Source organism: Equus caballus, chromosome 5, assembly GCF_041296265.1.
Source record: "Equus caballus isolate H_3958 breed thoroughbred chromosome 5, TB-T2T, whole genome shotgun sequence".
NCBI classification, from domain to species: Eukaryota; Metazoa; Chordata; class Mammalia; order Perissodactyla; family Equidae; genus Equus; species Equus caballus.
The window spans coordinates 25172107-25192959 of record NC_091688.1 but is presented as its reverse complement, the minus strand read 5'-3'; the positions used below and the strand labels follow the sequence as shown (position 1 = coordinate 25192959).

Sequence of the window (20853 nt, the reverse complement as noted above, 5' to 3'; positions counted from 1 at the left end):
ACTCAGCAAATTCTTGCCTCACACACAACATGGATGAGCCTCACAAGCATAAAGCTGAGCCAAAAGAAGTTAGACACGACAGAGTAAGTGCTGTGTGATTCTGTTTACATGAAGTTCAAAAACAGGCGAAGCTAACCAAACTATGATGATAGAAATCAGACTCGTGGTCACCTTCAGGGGAGTTTTAAGAGAAGACAGAGGGGCTTCAGAGGCAATCAGTTTTTTATCTGAGTGGGAATTACTGGAGTGAGTCTGCTTTTTGAAAGTCTTAAATTCTTTATTTAAGTATATTTTAATACAAAGTTTACTTAAAAGATTATATCCTAAAAATATGGTTCATTCAGATGCGCCTAATCTGGGGAGGGTAAAATGTGGTGGGCGTGATTCTTGGTGACTAAAAAGGCTTAAAATAGGTTGAGAATTTTCAGGGGAAAGAGTACACTATCACCTCAGGAGCTTTTTTGAATTTAGGGGCTTATAAAATTGACTCCTTTTTGCCAGTCTTTAACAGCGGAGATCTGCCTTAAGGGCAGTTCATATAAAAGACTTGGAGTTATGTTTGATGTTAAGATTGATATCAGCGTGGGACGGGAGCTAAAAAATGCTAAGGTGAACTGAATGCAAAATTTTGTTTTCAGATTTAATTTTCTTGCAATGTAAGTTTTTAAAGTTTATAACGATTAGATTAAAATATTCTGATGTTTTATATAAATCCTTTGAGGTAGGTGCTTTCCTCCCACGGGGCCATGAATGAATTGTGGGCAGGATGGCATGTTAGTTTCCTGTTGCTTCTGTGAGAAATCACCACAAACTTAGTGGCTTAAAGAACGTAAGTTTATTATCTTATAGTTTTGTAGGTCGGAAGTTTACAATGGCTTGGCAGGGCTGCGTTTCCTCTGGAGGCTCGGGGTGGGGAAAGGGGAGGGTCTTTCGTTGTTATGGCTGTTCAATGCCTCCCACATTCCTTTGTTTGTGGCCCCTTCCTCCACTTTCAAAGCAGGTCACTCCAGCCTCTGCCTCCATCATCTGTCTCCTCTCTGTCTCTGCCCCTCCGTCTTCCCTCTAAGGAGGACCTGTGTGATTACATTGGGCCCACAGGGATAATCAGGGATTGTGTTCCCCATCTCAGGATCTGTAACTTAATCATATCTGCCAAGACCCTTTGCCATGTAAGGTAACATATTTACAATTTCTGGGGATTAGGACATGGACACCTCTGGGGAACCATATTTGGGGGATCTTACAGATAGGATCTTTATATTTTGTCTTCACTAATAGTGCAGTTCCCGGTTGTCAGAAGGAGCCCATTGATGTTTGTTGAATGAAGAAATGGGTCTAAGATTTCCCTATTAGAAGTATAGTTTCTGAAAGCAGAGAAGTGATGGTCTTGCCCTACTCTCACTCTGCCACATCTGGAGTTTGGGATTTGGCTCTAGGTACCTACAGTGTAAAGAGACAACTGACAGAATGGTAAAAGGTCTGGGAACCAAGCCATTGAAGAAATGGTTGAAGGAATCACGGTTGTTTGTCCTGGGATCGGGCTTGGGATGGAGTGGGTGGCATGAATTTTCTTTAACTGTTTGAAGGAGTATTATTGGAATGAGCAATTAATCCTTTTAGTGTACTTAATAATAACAGCAATAACATTAAAAACAACAAGAATAAGCATTTTAGAGCTTACTGTGTCGAAGGCACTGTTTTATCACTTGTTAAACTCATTTAATCCTCACAGCAACTCTGTGAGGGTTTCTATTATCCCTATTTTACAGATAAGGAAATTGAGGCACAGAGAGGTTATACAACTTGTCCTAGGGCACACAGCTAGAAAGTAGCAAAGTTGGGATTCAAACTTTGGCATTCTGACTTGAGAGCCATCTTCTAAACTATCACATTATCCCATCTTTATGCCTTTTTGTTCCAGAAGGTAGACTAGGACTAGTGGCAGAAGTGTTTTCAGAAATAGAGGGACAGATATTGATTAAGTTTAAGGAAAAAACAGGATAACAATCAGAACTACTTACGAACAGTTTCTCTGCCTTGGAATGGAAATGGTCGGGTAGGTTATTGTAAAAGGAATAACCAAACTGGCTGGAGATTAGACCAGGTGACGATAAGGTCCCTAATGATTTTGAAATTCTGATTTGGGAACATTATTTTTTTCGTATTATTTATATATAGTGTATATATGTACATTTTATATGTGTATATACATACATATATATAATATATATATGAAATATATATAAATAAAATATATGTAGAAATATATATAAATAAAAAATATATAAAATATATGTATAATATATATATAAAAAACAACCTTTGTGACATTTGATGTAATAAAGATCCATTGTGAAATGCAGTTTTTCCATTAACTTTCCAGATTTTATCTATTGGGAACTCTAACATACTGGTGTGGTAGGCCATGTCCCCACCCTTTTTAAGGTGCCATTACTACTCCTTCCACAGAGATGGAATCTGTTCTCTCCTCCTGCTTGAATCTGGGCTGGCTTTTTGACTTGCTTTGACCCATAAAATGTGCTGTGAATTCTGGAGTCTGGTCCTTAAGACCAGGCACCTCTTGCCTTTGTTCTTTTGAAACCCTGAAGCCACCACGGTCTGAGGGTCTGACCTGCTACAGGATGAGTGCCCACAGGCAGGAGAAGCGAGGCACCTGGCTGACAGCGAGCACAACATGCCAGACATGTGCGTGAGCCCATCTTGGCCCCTCCAGCCCCCATTGAGCCGGGCAGTGACTTAGTCATAGGAGTGATGCCAGGTGAGGGCAGCAGAAGAACCGGCCGGGTTGCCATCCCACAGAATCATGAGGAAGAAGAGATCTTTGTTGTTTTAAGCCACTATGTGTTGGGATGGTTTATTATGCAAACATACATAGTATTTTGGTGCATTTTTGGAAGTAGTACATATTTTAAAATATTCCGTAGTTAGAATTTTTGCCAGTTCACCGGACCTCCTGTAATCTATCTGATCATTCCTCTGTGTTGGTGAAGCCTTTTTTGGGTTTGGAGAAGTGTTTCCCCTTAGTGTTATGTGGATGGAAGAATAAAAGTCTGTGTAAGACTCTTAAGAAGGGTTTGGAGAAAACTGTGATGTGAGAGGATGAGATGAATCTGTATTTGGGTTTCCTGGGGGATGTCACGTAACTTATATTCTGCAAAATAGGTTTCTATTTCATCAAATTGGGCCCTGGAAAAGAGCAAAAGTCTCACACCAATTTTTCTGAATGTGCTAGAATATTTCCCTACTATTTCATTTTCCTCAAAGCCACAGTCATTTCAGTGGGCATGTGCTCTTTTCACTTTTATTAGCTTGTGGTTTCTAGAGTGCTCATTTGTTCCTAAATTTAGAACTATTTCAATTTTAGTCAGCCCTGATCTCTAGGTTACTGCTGACTTTCTCTTCGTATATTTGAGGTAAATTGGTTTGGTTTAGCCTGCCTTCTTCAGTAAATCTTTTAAGAAATGTATGAGTTAGATGTTTCATGAGTATTTTGATTACATCTAGTTGATTTTCAAATTTTCTTCCTAGGGAGTGTCTAAATATCACATGGCTTTAAAAAATTATTTTGCATTTACATAGCTTCTGTTACCTTCTAGCTTACCTGATGGATAGATTTCATCATAGATTTGGGGGAAATAAAAAAAAAAAAGAATCCGGAGCACACTGTAAGAATAGGGAGGTGGCTAAGAGAAGGCTCTGGCATTAGACTTGGTGGGGATGAGTCTAAATTCCACTGCTTGCTAGCTGATTTGGGGCAGGCTTCTTGACCTTTCTGAGGCTTGGTTTTCTTTTATGTTAAATGATACCAGGGGTCCTAACTTCAAAGAGTCGTTATGAAGATTAAATGAATAACACTTGAAAAGTGCTTTCTCAGCGTAGGTAATCTGTAAATAGTACTTATTATAGTACAGCCCTTAGTAAACTACAGTAAAACTCAGTAGGGGGAAATTTCAGTTTAGGACATTGAGCAACAGGTAGTTGGTTTAAGTGATGACGGTGATGCTGATCCTGAAGGACTGTTCGCATAATGCTGAGGGTGCCATTTGAAAGTCCTTTACTGCCTGTGGGTATTTGATTATAGAGCAGTTAGTGCTAGTGTGGGGACCTGGAATTGGCCACCCAAAGATATGTCTCTTTGGCATCAGGATTATTTGAGGCTCATTGCTTTTGATAAACTGGGACAGGGAAGGAGGCTCTGAGGAATGGAACTTGCCCTTCCTTAGGACACATTTACATTTGTAAGGTAAATCTCTATCTGTAAAAGCTGCCTCCCTCTCTGTACCAGGAAGAAGAAAGGAGATGGCCTTCTCTCCAAAAACTCTTAATCAATACCAAAGGCAAGGACTTAAATCTGCATTTTATTGTGCTTGTCTGGTAACCTCCTGTAACTGACTTCCCTCCCCCTCCCAACTTTAGCATTTCTTTAAGGATTAAGCATCTTTCTTTAGGCTAGGAACTGATTGCTGCGCTCACCTGTGACCGCCCAGCTCCAGACAATCGACTTGCCTCCGGCTCCGCCCACTGAGATAGCAGACCACTACCTGCTGTGTCCATCAAGCGCTGTGCCCACAGGGCAATCTTGTGACTATTGTGGGAGGGACATTTCAATCACATGTGAAACACCCTGTTTGGGGGTATATAACCACTATGTGTACCCCACTTCTTCGGTGCCCTTTCTTCCTTTGGGAAGAAAGGCCCCGGGCCATGGTTCCTCATAAAGCTTTGTTTAATTTTCTCTTGCTATTCTCTCTCATGTGAATTTAATTCGTTCTCCGGCCAGACGAACCCACATTTGGGGAGAGGAAATATCCTCCTCCCCTACACTAGATATCAAGACTGAGGAGCAGAAAAAATGAAAAAGGGAAGTGTTGGAATCCATTCGTTGCATGCGTCAAAAATAAAGAACTTTTGAAATGATACTGGAAATTGCTGTGGGAAAAGCATCTTACAGAAGTTATGTTTATGCACATTTCAGGCTTTGGCACAGTGAGCTATGCTTTTCTGCCAAGATTAAGGAACAGGATTTGTGCCTGTAAGAGAGTGGGAGTTGGGAACTGGGGCTCCAGGTTTTATTCCATCACTGGCTTCTCTGGATCTTTGGGCGGATCGCTTTTTTTTTTTTCCCTGAGCTGGATTCTGATTCCTGAAAAAGAGCTAACAGTTAGCCCTCCTGGTGAGGATTAGAGTAGATGACATCTTTCAAAGCAGGTGGAGTGTTAAATTACAAAGTAAATGCAAATATAAGTCACTTCAGTATAAAGAAAGCTCTGGTAGCTGAGGAATGTTTGCCATTTTACAGCTAAGATTTTACTCTGTGGGCCTCTTGAGTTCTGTAGTTCTCAGATAAACACTTTTTGGAAATATCCAGCCTTGGGGGCCTCTTATACTCAATATGGAGGTAGAGAAAGCTCCCTGGTACTCCAGTCTGAGTTCTTTCCCGTTGATCCCAGGGAAACCTCTGCTCCGGTTTCCCTCCAACACCTAATATTAAATAAATGCATTTTCTCTCTCTTTGTCTTCACCATTTGACGTCCCAGCAACCTTCCTTAGCTCTCACATACAAATGGTACATCGGTTATGTAGGTTTATCAGGTAGATTCTTACTTAAAAACAGGCTGTGTTGCTATAGACTGGTTGTTTCCTATAGAAATCATGTTATAAATGGTGATGAGTTTCTAGGCTCTCACGGATGCTCACTTAGCTGATAATGTTGCTACGGGACCGAATCTTTGCATGAAAATGGAAAAGAAGCATTACTCACACATTTGAGTAGAGACCTCTTTGATTTCATCATGATAGCGTATGCCTGACGAATAGCATGCTTGTTTAGAGAATGAGAAATAGAAACTTGAGAATTTGTGACAGAGTTTTTGGAAACCATTATGGGTTTGGACATTTTTTAAAAGCTCTAGTTGTATTCCCAAGTGCATTACTTTATTTTCTCTGATACTGTAGTGTCATTAAATCCTTTAAAACATATCTACTCTGATTGGCTTTCTGGGTGCACAGCTGAAATGAAAAGAGAAAAGAACAGTGGGGGAGTAAAATTTCCTTGAGGTAAGTGGGGAAGAGTTGAAGAGAGGTGTAAGGAAGAAAGATCTATTGAGAAAGACAGGTGAGTGTCCATGTAGTGATAGCGTTTTGAGATGGCATTCCTGGAATTGTGAGTGATGGGGCAAGAGAAGTGAGAGTACTACATGTCATTCCTTTGGGGATAAGAAGAGAGGTGGTGGGGAAAAGATGCTGGGCAGAAAGCTCTGCAGGTGGCCCCCACTGGGGTGTCCTTGGGTTGGTGTCGGGCGAAGAAGAGGAGTAGGACATCAGAGAGAGCGCTGGGCTGGGGGTGCTGATCTGCTGAGCAAGCAGCGGGTAACCCCCCGTGGGAGGTCAGATAGATTTCATCAATTTGGGAAGAGAACCAGGGCTCTAGCTAGGTAGGCTCCTGGTGAATTAAATCCACCAACTGGTATTGCTGGACAGATCATAGCTAATGTTTATTGAGTGCTTAGTCTGTGCCAGGTCCTGGATGAGCATTTTACTTTTAATCCATTCAAAAACCCTATGAGGAGACGTATCTGCTAGGTTGTGATCCGCTTAAGTTCCTCCGCCAGTAAAGGGCAGAGCCTAGACTCCACTCAGGTCTGCTTGATGTGGAATTCACCACTGTGCTGTCAGGGGAAGGCTATTTGGTCCCATCCCCAAGTTTTACATGTGAGGACACAGCCCTGCTGCTTTGTTCCTCACTCCCATGTATCTTTGTATATGTGTCTACAGAACATATACAGTGTAGCTAAGAGCAGCATCAAAAAGGGAAATATTATAACGCTGAGCTTTCTAGTTCCCTGACAGTTAAATCATTAATGCAGGGGAATTGACCTAGAAGAGAATGTCCCTGAAAAGCTTCTAAAGAGCAGAGCTTCTAGAACTTTCATTTAATCTCCAAGATTATTCATGTTCAAATTTCAGTAGCACGTTTAGCAGTTCAGCTCTTTGCTGATCAAAGATTCTTAATGAGGTGAGGAGGTCATCCAATATAATACTAACATGCTTTGAAAGTAGAAACATAAAACCCAGAGGTTAAAGTTAACTTCCCACTAGGAGAACACTAGCACATTCCTACAAAATTCCAGAAAGAAACCTTAAAATATTCTAGGAGATGCCAGGTATTTAAAAATAAAGTGTGACTAGAAATGTATGAAGCTAGAAGTGGTTCTGAAAAGTAGTGGGGGAAACTGAGAAGGCGTTGTGGAAGTACTATAGGGCTTAGAGCTAGGGATGGAAAGCTTGAGTGTCTGCTCTGGATCTCTTAGGTTGCAGGAGAAACCCAGACCAAACTGACTTTTAGGCTCTCTAGTCCACTGACTTCTGACCTCATACTTTATGGAAGCCGAAGTTTCTTTCCCTTCCTGCTCTGTCCCCTCCTAGCCTGAAGAAGGGAGTTCACATTTGTCGTCTGTAAAACACCTACCTCGCTAGGCTGTTGTGAAAATAAAATGAGATAACGTGTGAATTCTGATTTTTTGGCATTACCATCACATATTAGAAGTGCTTACTCAGGGCTTAAATTTTTGCTCTTAATTTAATTGGGCATCCACAATGACGCGTATTTGAGAAGCAATGAGAATCATAAAAGGGCTCACATTTAGCTAACTCTTTGTTGCTTGGGAACTGATTATTTAATTTGCAGATGGAAGTTTAGGACCTAACTTTCCATCACCTGCCCTGTTGCTTAGAATATAGATGTGATGGGGGGCTGGCCTGATGGCATAATGGTTAGGTTTGTGTGCTTTGGTGGCCTGGGGTTCACAGGTTCAGATCCCAGGTGTGGACCTACACACTGCTCATCAAGCCATGCTGAGGCGACATCCCACATACAAAATAGAGGAAGACTGGTACAGACGTTAGCTCAGGGACAATTCCTCCAGCGAAAAGAAAAAGAATATAGACATGGCTCCCATAACAGAGAGATCTAGATTAGCAGAGGTTAAATAACCTAGAAGTACATTTTTCTTTCATGTAGTAGTCCAGGTATCAGTGGTCCAGGGCAGTTTGGGGCTGGGGTGGTATATGGAGTCAGGAACTGAGGCACCTCTGTCTTGTTTTTCTGTATAGCTTTCAGCTTTTGCTCCAAGGTGGCTGTTCAACTCTATCCAGTAGGAAGAGGATGACCACAGCTACACAGCCAGAACTATTCAAGTATCCACACTTGTCTATGCTATAAAGTTGAGCTCAGCATCCATGTGTTCAGATAAAAATTCAATTACTCTGTAAGAAAGGAGACTGAATATTGCAGGGTGGGCAACGAGCAGCGTCTGCCACGGCTGCCTGGGGTTATGTCATTAGCTTCCCTTTAAGAAGTGCACGGAAGATGGAAGACGGAGGAGTTTTTATTAAGCCATTCTTATGAACAACTACGGGATGACATTTGAAGGATAGAATGAGAAGGCTAAGGCCGTTGGTTTTGAAGAGGTTGGGAGATGATTTGAGCTTTTCTTTTGTTCAAGATTTTGAAGCCATTTATTATTCATGGAGTACTTAGTATCCCTTCTTGCTGCATTCTACGCCGTGTGCCAGGTACTGAGGACTCAGAGATCATGCACCCTGCTCTCTAAAGGTCCACTTCACGGGGCAGACATGTATGTCAGGCAATGAGGACAGAACTGTCTGGTGTACACTGTGATGGGAGGCTGTGGGAGCTCATAGGGAAAGATCTGCCCACCCCAGGCAGGCAGGGCATGTGTGTGTGTGTGGGACACAGGTGGGCGGTGTGACTGAGGGTTTATCTTGAATAGCGATGGGTCCCTGGGAGAGTGAGCGAACTGACTGGTGATAAGATGCTGTTCTCTAGTGTCATGTCCATGTCTTAATGTTTTTACTTCTGTTTCTCTTCCTAGAAACTCTCAGCGTGCGCATCGGGACCCTTTGTCACAAGGAGCAATGCTGCCCCGTTGGGAACTGGCTCTTTACCTGCTTGCCTCACTCGGCTTCCACTTCTATTCTTTCTATGAAGTTTACAAAGTCTCCAGAGGTAAGGCCCCCACTTTTCTGAACTTGTGTCAAGAAAGGAGGAGGGGAGGGAGTGGTCAGATGTGGAAGATTCAGGAAGATGATCTAATGGGCTTGGGATGACTTGGTCCCCGCTTTGCTTTCCCCTCGTCTTGGACAGTTTGAATCAATGACCTGAGTCAGTGTAGTTTTCCACCCTAATCCTGGAATTCTGGATCCTTTTGGTGATCCCATGGCTGGTCTTCTGTAATAGGAGAGTTTGATTCAATGGCTATTGAAGGCCATGGAGGGGATATGCATTCAGAATCGGCAGTAACCTATTCTTGCCATCACTCCTCTCAGACATATGGAGGCAGCTTGTGGTGTTGGAGGCCCAGACTCCTTTCCTTTTCTTGTTCTGCTGTTTTTTATGTGCGTGTTGTAGAGGAATCATCACCAAGTCCATATTCCAGCCCATAGGAAGGGGGATGGGAACCAACCTTTTCTTTAAGGGCAGCTTGGCAAGTTACCCTTGTCACTTCTGCTCACACCCAGTTGGCCAGCACCAAGTTCCATGGTCATAGCAGAGAGACTGGGAAATATTGTCTGCAGCTTGGTGGCCATGTGCTGCTTCAGACTTCTCGTACTGTGAAAGAATGGGAGAAAGAATTTTGGAGGGACCATAGGTGGTCTCTTCCATAGTCGAGGACAGTTTCTTAGAGGTGATGGTGAGCCTTGACTTATGGAAGAATAGGAGTCAGCCAGGTAGAGAAGACGGCAGAGGATCTGTGGACAGAGATGAGTTTGCAGGCAAATAGACAAGCTTGTGCAATGCCATTGGGAGATGGCATCCCAGATTGTAGCATGATCTGGGAACTACAAACAACTCAGTAGGACTGCCGTGTAGAGAGTGAGGGGAGAGTAGCAGGAGTGGAGCTTAGATCAAAAAACAGGGATAGATTGTGAAAGACATTGTATATTCAGCTGAGGAGTTTGGACTTTATCTTGAAGGCAGGGGAGTATGCAGAAAGTAGTTTTGGTCACTTAAAATGGCAAAGGTCAGTTTGGGGAAGCACAGCGGAGAGTGCTCTGCCCTCGGCATCTACCTCCTTATGGATCACAGGCATTGATTTGGGTCTGCATCACCGGGATTGACTTTTCTCCCATTCTAATATGTCCCACTCAACACCATGGCTCGGTTTTAGAGACTGACCATCTAAAGGAGGTGAGGGCCGTCTTTTGGTCAAGGATGCCCAGTAGCCACATTCCCTGCTGGAGTCTCTGAGCTCTCAGGGCCCACGTAGAAGGAGCTGACCTGTTCTGTGTCAGACACCATAGTAGGCACTTTGTGCACCTTGTCTAATGTAATCTTTAGAAGACAAACTTGGCTGCAGAAACACAGCCTCCAAAATAACTGTAGTCCAGGGCTGGTATGGATGTCTAGATAGCATGAGAGACCCTGGCTGTTTCTGCCATATTGCTCTGCTGTCCTCAACATGTGGTTGCACCTCATGATATGAGGTGGCTGCTCCAGCTCTAGCTGTCATGTTCACTTTCTTCCCAGCAGTAAGGATGGAAGGGAAGGGGGGACAGGCCCTCTGCTTTTTAGAGCATGACCTGAAAGTTGCTTATATTTTATGTGTTCACGTACTGCTTGCTAGAACCTAGTCCTGTGGTCACATCAACCTTGAGGGAAGCTAGTAAGTGTAATCTTTGGTTGGGAGGACATTTATCTAGCTAAACTCAAGGGTTTTATTATAGAGGAAGAAAGAATGGATATTAGCAGTTAATCGACAGTCTTTTCCATACGTAGTCATCTTAATTATCCATTGCTGCATAACAAACCACCTTGAAGCTTTGTGATTTAAAATAACTACCATTTATTATTTCTCACTATTCTGTGAGATTTTTTCCCCTTTTTAAATAGACTATTTTTAAGAGCAGTTTTAGGTTCACAGCAAAATTAACCAGAAAATGCTGAGTTCCCACCTACATACACATGCACAGCTTCTCCTACTATTAACATCCTGCACTGGAGTGGTACATTTGTTACAATTGATGACCCTGTGTTGATACATCATTATCACTCAAAGTCTATAGTTTACAGTAAGGGTTCACTCTTGGTGGTGTTCAGTCTATGGGTTTTGAGAAATGTATAATTCCGTGTGTATCATTATAGTATCATACAGAGTAGTTTCACTGCCCTAAAAATCTTCTGTGCTCTGCCTATTCATTCCTCCCTTTCCCCAAACTCCTGACAACTTAATCTTTTTACCATCTCCATAGTTTTTCCTTTTCCGGAGTGTTGTATAGTTGGAATCAGACAATGTAGCATTTTCAGGTTGGCTGCTTTCATTTCGTTTCTCTTATGTTATCTTCTAGGAGTTCTGTGGTCATATGCATTTATGGTTCCTCCATGACTTTTCATGGCTTGATAGCTCATTTCTTCTTAGTGATGAATAGTATTCCATTGTCTGGGTGTACCACAATTTATTCATACCTTCACCTGTTGATGGACATCTAGGTTGCCTCCAAGTTTTGGCAGTTATGAAGAAAGATAATATAAACCTCTGCTTGCAGGTTTTTGTGTGGACATAAGTTTTCAACTCCTTTGAGTAAATATCAAGGAGTGATGACTGGATCGTTATGGTAATAGTATGCTTCTTTTTTTTTTTTAAAGATTTTATTTTTTTCCTTTTTCTCCCCAAAGCTCCCCGGTACATAGTTGTATATTCTTAGTTGTGGGTCTTTCTAGTTGTGGCATGTGGGATGCTGCCTCAGCGTGGCTTGATGAGCAGTGCCATGTCGCACCCAGGATTCGAACCGACGAAACACTGGGCCGCCTGCAGCGGAGTGCGTGAACTTAACCACTCGGCCACAGGGCCAGCCCCAAGAGTATGCTTATTTTTGTAAGAAATCACCACTGTCCTCCAAAGTGACTGTACCATTTTCGATTCCCACAAACAATGAAAGAGCTCCTGTTGCTTCACATGCTTGCCAGCATTTGTTGTTGTCAGTGTTTTGAATTTTGGCCTCTCTAATAGTTGAGTAGTGATATCTCATTGATGTTTTAATTTGCATTTCCCTGATGACATACGATGTTGAGCATCTTTTCATAGGCTTATTTGCCATCTATATATCTTTTTTGGTGAGGTGTCTGCTTAGGTCTTTTGTCCATTTTTTAACTGGGTTGTTCATTCCCTTCTTTAGCTTTAATAGTTCTTTATATATTTTAGCTGATGTCCTTATCAAGTGTGTCTTTTCCAAATCTTTTCTTCCAGTCTGTGGCTTGTCTTCTCATTCTCTTGACAGTGTCTCTTCACAGAGCACAAGTTTTAAATTTTTAAATTAAAAGAATTTTTTTTTCTTTTTCTCCCCAAAGCCCCCCCATACATAGTTGTGTATTTTTAGTTGTGGGTCCTTCTAGTTGTGGCATGTGGGATGCTGTCCCAGCATGGCCCCATGAGCGGTGCCATGTCCGTGCCCAGGACTCGAACCGGCGAAACCCTGGCCCACCACAGCGGAGCACTCAAACTTAACCACTTGGCCATGGGGCTGGCCCCACAAGTTTTAAATTTTAATAAGTTCAGCTCATCAATTCTTTTTTTCATGGATTGTGGCTATGGTGTCGTATCTAAGAAGTCATTGCCATAGCCAAGGTCATCTAGATTTTCCTTATGTTATCTTCTAGGAGTTCTGTAGTGTTGAGTTTTATATTTAGATCTATGATCCATTTGAGTTAATTTTTGTGAAGGGTGCAAAGTTTGTTTCTAGATTCATTTTCGTGCACATGGATGTCTAGTTCTAGCATCATTTTTTGAAAAGACTATCTTTCCTCCATTGTATTACCTTTGATCCTTTGTCAAAATCAGTTGACTATATTTATGTGGATCTATTTCTGGGCTCTCTATTCTGTTCCATGTATCTCGTTGTCTGTTCTTTCACCAATACCACACTCTCTTGAGTTCTGTAGCTTTACAGTAAAAGTCTTGCAGTTGGGTAGTTTTAGTCCGACTTTGCTCTTCTCCTTCAGTAGTGTGTTGGTTGTTCTGTATCTTTTGCATCTCCATATAAGCTTTAGAATCAGTTTATCGATATCCACAAGATAACCTGTCAGGATTTTGATTGGAATTTCAGTGAATCTACAGATCAAGCTGGGAAGAACTGACGTCTTGACAATACTGAGTTGTCCTCTCCAAGAACATGTATTATCTCTCCATTTATTTAATTCTTCCTTGATTTCTTTTGTCATAGTTTTTATAGTTTGCCTCATATACAGGAGATATTGCAAGTTTGATTCCAGACCACCACAATAAAGTGAATATTGAAATAAAGTGAGTAACACAAATTTTTTGGTTTCCCAGTGCATAGGAAAATTATGTTTACACTATACTGTATCCTATTAAGTGTACAATAGCATTATGTCTAAAAAAATGTACATACCTTAGTTAAAAAATACTTTATTGCTAAAAAATGCTAACCATCATCTGAGCCTTCAGTGATTCATAATCTATTTGCTGGTGGAGGGTCTTGTAAAAAATGCTGTATTTGCAAAGCAAAATAAAATGAGGTATGCTTGTATATCTTAGCCATATTTTTTAAGATTTATACCTAAGTATTTCATTTTTGGGGGTGCTAATTGTAAATGGTATTGTTTTAAATTTCAAATTCCACTTGTTTGTTGCTGATATATGGGAAAGTGATTGACTTGTGTATTAACCTTGTATCTTGTATTTTTGCTATAATCACTTATTAATCTCAGGAGTTATTTTGTCAATTCTTTGGATTTTCTACATAGACAATCATGTTATCTGCATGCAAAGACAGTTTTCTTTCTTCCTTCCCAAAGTGTATACCTTTTATTTCGTTTTCTTGTCTTGTTGCATTAGCTAGGACTTCCAGTACAAAGTTGAAAAGGTGTGGTGAAAGGGGATATCTTTGCCTTTTTCCTGATCTTAGAGGGAAAACTTCTAGTTTCTCACCATTAAGTATGATGTTAGCTGTAGGTTTTTTGTAGATGCTCTTTATCTAGTTGAGGCAGTTCCCCTCTATTTCTAGTTTGCTGAGAGTTTTTAATCATGAATGGGTGTTGGATTTTGTCAAATGCTTTTTGTGCATCTGTTGGTATGAACATGTGGTTTTTCTGTTTTAGCCTCTTGATGTGATGAATTACATTGATTGATTTTCATGTTCTGAGATACTTTGTTTTTAGTAAATCTAGACTGGACTCAGCTGAGCAGTTCTTCTGCTTTGTGCAGTTAGTTGGGGCTGCAGTCTTCTGGTGGCTCAGCTGGGCTGGGATGTCCAAGATGGCTCGGTCACATGGCTGGCTGTGAGCCACGAGCTCAGCTGGGGGCTGTGGACTGGAGTGCTGTGGTTCTCTCTCTGTTGCTCTCGACATGGCCTTCTCTTCTCATTAACAGGGCAGCTGGGTTCCAAGAGGGAGTGTTGCAAGTGCACAAAAGTTGTATAGATCACTTCCACCTCATATATTGGTCAAAGCAAATCACAGGCCCAGTCCAGATTCAAGAGGAGGAAAGACTACACTGGAGCAGTATGCATGTACAGGGAGAGAAGGAATGGATGACAGCCGTCTTTGGAGTCTCTCTACCACAATGGGTGTTATACTTCTTTACCCAGATGAGAATACTGAGGCTGAAAAATACAACTTGTCCAAGGTCACATATGATAAATAATGGAATTGGGTTTAACCCTAGGTCTGTCCAACTCTAGACCCCCAACTTTTTCTATTCTGCCACTCATATTTACTGATGATTTAATTTCCTAAAGCAGCTTGTTTTAAAGGGGAAGCCCTTTCATTTATTCTATTATTAAACTTTGAAATTTAAAGTTTTATTCCACTGGAACAGCATTTTTCCTTTCTGTGTATGGTAGCTGCAGGGATGGGAACAGGAGAGGATCCTTCTGTGGACAGTACAAAACTTTTCTGCACCTCCGCTGATCCAGAGGCCGTCCTGCTGTTTGACTTACTGACCACTCCCTAGCCTGAAGCTTCTTTTATCTTCTATGCTTTCCTTTTTTTTTTTTTTTTTTAAAGATTGGCAACTGAGCATACATCTGTTGCTAGTCTTCTTTTCTTTTTTTTCCATCTTCTCCCCAAAGCCCCCCAGTACATAGTTGTATATTCTAGTTGTAGGTCCTTCTAGTTCTGCTGTGTGGGATGCCGCCTCAGCCTGGCTTGATGAGCGGTGCTAGGTTCACACCCAGGATCCGAAGTGGCGAAATCCTGGACCGCTGAAGTGGAGCACACAAACTTAACCACTTGACCACAGGGCTGGCCCCTTCTGTGCTTTTCCTTTTAGTGTCAGTGCCAAAGTGTTTCTCAGGCCACTTCCAAGAAATATCTTCTTTCTCTAATGCTTTTGCCAGTTCAGCTCGTGGAAGCCGGATCCCCCTGTCTTGCCAAAGTGTGTTTAACTGGTATGATGTTGAACCTTCTTGGCTCTATGTCTAACTTTCTAATTCAGCAAAAAGTGCTATTTACCTGCGTTATAGAAGTAGGTCACTGGGAAAACCGTCGCTGGGAAAACTGTCTCTTCTGTGAAGTTTTTTGGGACATTTGTATCTGGAGTAAATATTGTGCCTCGAACATACTAGAGGCTGAAAACTTACTTGTTAAGTGAAGTGCGAGCGGTGGTATCTGCATGCCTGCTTTCTCTGGGCACGGAGCAGGCATCTTGTTCACTGCTCTCTCTCGTCCGCAGTGGCAGAGTTGTCAGGCCATTAGAGACTGCAGACTGATTTTACCAGCCTTAGTCAAAGGGAATCTCTTGGTAAATCACAGCCAGGACTGAAGCGAATACCCCTTCTTCCTCCCAACTCTACTGAGCATACAGTGCCTCAAAGTCATGTGGAAATACTTTGGGGGGGTTTGCTATGCTTGGTGACCCCTCCCCTGGTGCTCTGCATTGTTGTGGCTAATCCAGACCTACTGCATTAGGTTTGTGCCTTATGGTTCAGTAGATGTTAAAACACTTTATGTTTTATGTTGTCTGATTAATGAGGAAAGATACAATGTGCCATGCAGTAACCTTGAAAGAATTAATGCCTCTGCCTAAAAGAGGGCCATGTATTTTTGTGGTTCCTATCAGTTTAATGCAGTTCTTGGAATGAAAACAATTGAATTCTCATCGGTGGAAACCATTGGTGCTAGGAGGTAACCTGCAAAAGCATCTGGGAGGGGAAGTCTTAAGACTGGTGTTTCAGTTTACTACCTATTGGTTTATGTTCAGATTTTCTATTTCTTCTTGTACCTATTTTGACATTTTGTAGCTTTCTAGGGATCTATGCATTTTATGTGGGTTTTCCATTTGATTGGTATATTGTGGCCCTTAATACTCTTATTTTAAAAGTTGTTGTTGGCTTTTCTTTCTTATTGTATATTTTGTTTATTTATATCTCCTCCTTCACTCCCTCCCTAACTTCCCTTGTTTTTCTCTCCACTTCTCCTCTCTTCCCTCCTATTTTGCTTTTTTTTGATTAATTGTGCCAGAGACCTTATTATTCTTTTAAGCTTTTGACTTTGCTCAGTTTCTCACTGGTTTCTTTTTGTTCTCCAATTCATTGATTTCTGCCCTTATTATTTCCTTCGTTCATGTTTCTTTGGGTTTGCTCTGCTCCTTTTTATTCCAGCTTCATGAATTGAATGCTGAGCTCATTTATTTTCTAAGGAATCTATTTGTATTGCTGAATTGTATCTGATTGTTTTTCTCTGGAGGATTTCTAGAAGAGGAATTATAGAGTCAAACCACATGAATGTTTTTAAGGTTTTTGATGGATATACCCAGACTGTTCTCCAGGAAGGCTGTGCCAATTCACACTTCTGTTGGAGATGGTCCACCTTACTGTATTCTCAGCAAGTTGAACCTTTATTCTTTAATCCATCTCACGTGTATTTGGTATATGATATGAAGAGTTAAGTTATTTTTTAATTTTTTCCCCAAATAGATAACCAAACACTGTTTATTAAATATTTCTTTCCATATTGAATTATGATGCAATCTTGATCATGTACTAAATTTGTATCCATATTCCAGACCGTTATGAGGGAGCTGTCTTTTCTATTTCGTTCATTTCTCAATCAATTCTTACATGAGTACTGTACTGTTTTAATTATTTTTGTTTTATAAAATGTTTGAGCATTTGGTGGAGTACGTTACCACTCATCATTCTTCATTTCCACACTTTTCTTAGTTATTCTTATTGGTTTATTCTTCCACATACGTATTTGAAATGACAAGTTCTAAAAAAATCTCATTAGGGTTTTAATTAGAATTACAGTAACCCTAGAAATTAATTTGTAAATAATTGGCATTCTTATAATATTGTATCTTTCCAAACAGGAAGATGGTATTTTTCCTTTATTTACTTAAGGTCTTCTGTTACTTCTTTTAATAAAGACTCATGGTCGTCTTCATAACAGGCCCTGCTAAGATTCCTCTTGAGATTATTTCTGTCTTTTTTCCCCTTTGGGATTGGGATATTTTCCAATTATATTTTCTAGCTGATTATTTCTGGTCTATAGTAAAGGTATGTTTTAGTTTATCTATTTCATATTCCAACAATTTATTGAATTCTCTTAATGTTCCATTGGCTTATCATTTGCTTGTCCTGGTTTTGGATTTAGACAATATCATCTACAAGTAATGATAATGGCTTTGCTTCATCTCTTATTGCTTAGTTAGGACTTCTAGAACAATATAAATTGGGAAAGAATGCCGTCCTTATTTTACTCATATCTTCAGTGGAAATCTCTGGATTGTTTTTAATCTTAGTGAAAAGTTGAAGAAGCTTTGCTTTTTTTCCCCTTTTTTACAAATCACATTAAGGGAATCCTTCTAGCCCTTTTTACTAAATGTTAAAAATCAGCAATAAATGTTGAATTTTACCCATTTTTAATGTACCTATTCAGATGATTACAGAGTTTTCCTTTTTCAAGCTATTGATTGATATTTTGAAGTAACCAGTTTTCCAATGTGGTTTACATGGAATCCTACAACAAATCTTTGACCTTGGTGTTTTTAAATATGCTGCTTGTTTCCAAATTTAAAAAAAATATTAATAATTTCTAAGTGAGATTGGTTGACCTGTAGTTTTATTTTTTTGTTTCATACTCAGAGTTCAGTATTAGCGTTCTGTTAACTGTATAAAATGAATGGGGAAGCTTTTCGTTTGATTTTTTCATGTTATGGAACTGTTTAAGTAGAATATGTAATGTCTGCATCAAAGTTTGGGATCATTCACTTTTAAGTTTGTCTAGGTATGGGTCACTGAAAACTTTTCAGTCTCTTTCAGGGTTATTGATATATTTAGGTTTTCTTTTTAAATCAGTTTGAATAATTTATATTTTTCCATTTCATTGAAGATTCAAAAATATTACCATACAGTTGTATATCATATTCTTACAATGTTTTAAATCCCACTTGTGTCTCATTTCTCCTGTTTTAGGAAATTTACCAAAGGATTTGTCTATTTAGCAAGTTTATTCACTTTTTCAAAGAACAAGCTCTTGGATTCATTTATAAATTCTACTGTTTTTCTGTTTTCTCGGAAGATTACTTTCTAATAAACAGGTATCCTAGATTCTTTTAGCTTTGCAGGACCCAGGCTCACCTTCTTTTTATGTAGTAACTGTCTTTCTGAAAAGTTGCATATTAGTGACATTTTTATAAATGGAATTATGCTCTCCGTTGATTTGCATTTTCATTTCACAGGCTCTTTATTTTCTTTTCTTTAATCTTCAATGATCAGTAGTTTATGTGTCTCTAAATAAACTCTGTGACACCAGGGAGCCCTGATGCTTAAACAAATATGGAGCAAATTATTTATTTGAATTGCTGCCTCCAGTATCTTTGTTTTTATGTAATAGGTGTTCTTAAAGTGGGATACAAATATAATTGAGCATATTTACCTTTTACGTTTTGTTTATTCCTGTACATGCCTGTTCTTATCACTTATCACTAATCTCAGTTTATGAGAAAAGGATAAAGCAGCTCATCTATAGATTAGTTCTTTTATATCGTTCATGCAACACACTAACCTTTATGGGGATGGGCTTTGTTAATCAAGAGGTAATTTTTCCCACTTGCTTTTGTGATTAGAGGAACTTGGTTTCAAGATGACTGGTGACTCTGGAGGGCCCAGTTCAGAGTGGGGAAACAAAGGCCACTAGTCCTGTTCTTGAATAGGTGGCCTTGCCCTTGGAACCATGGGGTCACCAGGGAGCCTTCAGTTAACACATCATTTGTGAAAGGACCCAAGTGCATGTCCCCTGCAGAATGCAGGAGCCAAGAACTAGACAGGATGTCTTTTTTTTGGCCTTGAGCTAACATCTGCTGCCAATCCTCCTCTTTTTGCTGAGGAAGACTGGCCCTGAGCTAACATCCGTGCCCATCTTCCTCTACTTTATATGTGGGACGCCTGCCACAGCATGGCTTGACAAGCTGTGCATAGGCCCACAGCTGGGAGCCAAACCAGCGAACCCCGGGCCGCTGAAGTGGAATGTGCCAACTTAACTGGGCCCGTGCCAGACAGGGTGTCTTGATGGCCAGCATCAATAGTGGGTGTGAGGCGCAGCTGAGGCTCACAGTGTTCTGTCTGGCAGGGCTTCATGTTATATTTCACTCTCGTTTCCCTTGTTACTCGTGGCCAGGGTCACAAGAAACAGTTGAGTCACTGCCTTCCTCCTGGGATTCTGGGTCTCTTGGTCCATCCCTTCCTCTCAGGTTTGCACTGGCATTTTCCCCTTATGTTGACACTGAGGCTGCTTTCTTAAGGCTGGTAATAAACCTCTCTCAATGAGTTGGAACGGGGCCTGGGCTAGAGGGCATTTGAAGGCAATCTCAGTGTTAGACTCCACAGCTCCTCACTCCTCCTGCTCCCCCAGCCGGTGCTTGTTGGATCAAGCACAAAGCACATGCACAGAATTTATGGCTTCCTCTTTGAGAGTTTCCATCTCAGTCTGGGGCTTCTTCTCCCTCTCCTGGGAGCCCTGAAGATTCCCAGGCAAATTGCACACCTGGTGGTCTGCCTTGATAGGACCCCGGATTCCTTAGGTGAGTAGCAGATGAACAGCCTATTAGGGAGATTTGAGGGCCATTTATGTCCTTTATCGCTTTGCATCCTATTTACATACATAACTTGCTTTTGCTTGGGCTATTTCTAAATCACTCTTTCATTCCCTGAGTGGGAGTTGGGAGAGAGGCGGAGAGAAGGCACCCCATGCCTCAAGAATATCATGGAAAACCCAGCACCTTATCATCCTTCTTCTAGATGATATTTCATTTGAATACTTGAGATTTGCTTACCATTAAGTTCTCTTATCTTTAGAAGCCCATCTTTTCTGCTCCCTTTCCCTCCTCTCATTTTCAACCACAGTCTGCTATACCCACAGGCTTCCTAGAGAAATAAAGAATCAGTAGGAGCTGATTGGAATTTTTCAAATGCATGGAAACAGCAGGACGCGTTAAGCCGTGATTGGGTGTGCTCGTCCCTGGCAGTGGCTTGTATCAGACAAGGGTGTGTGCTTGCGTGCGTGCTTTCCCCTCTTCCTGATTATTGCCCTCTAATTAGCCCTGTGCCACCCCAGAATTGATTTCCCCTCAAAATGTTGAGGGTGAAAGGGGTAGGTTAGTTAGAGCTTTCAAGTAAACGGTTTATCACCACAGCTCATTGGCAGCGATTAAAATGCAAATCCTCTCACTCAGTAGGTAGAATGGGGCTTTGATATATCCTTCTGTTGGGTGGTGGTTGGAGGGGCAGAATCAACAGCTGATTTAGTAATGAGGGCTCATCCGCAGAAATTGCTTCATTTCTGTGCCCTCAGGC

The 20853-nt window shown here is 41.0% G+C and overlaps 1 protein-coding gene across 18 annotated transcripts in view; it reads left to right on the top strand.

The window, feature by feature from the left end:
* Positions 1-20853, top strand: part of HHAT (hedgehog acyltransferase) — a 310500-nt gene that overhangs the window by 5266 nt on the left and 284381 nt on the right. For 17 of the 18 annotated variants that reach the window (XR_011438569.1, XM_070266753.1, XM_070266748.1 and 14 more), the window contains exon 2: positions 8916-9049. Coding sequence is in view for 17 of the 18 variants with exons in the window: in XM_070266753.1 (XP_070122854.1) it covers positions 8916-9049 (134 nt within the window). In the remaining variant the exon portion in view is untranslated. Of the gene's footprint in view, positions 1-8915; positions 9050-19869; positions 20082-20853 lie in introns of those variants that run through there. The other variant, XM_070266745.1, reaches the window with a different exon arrangement.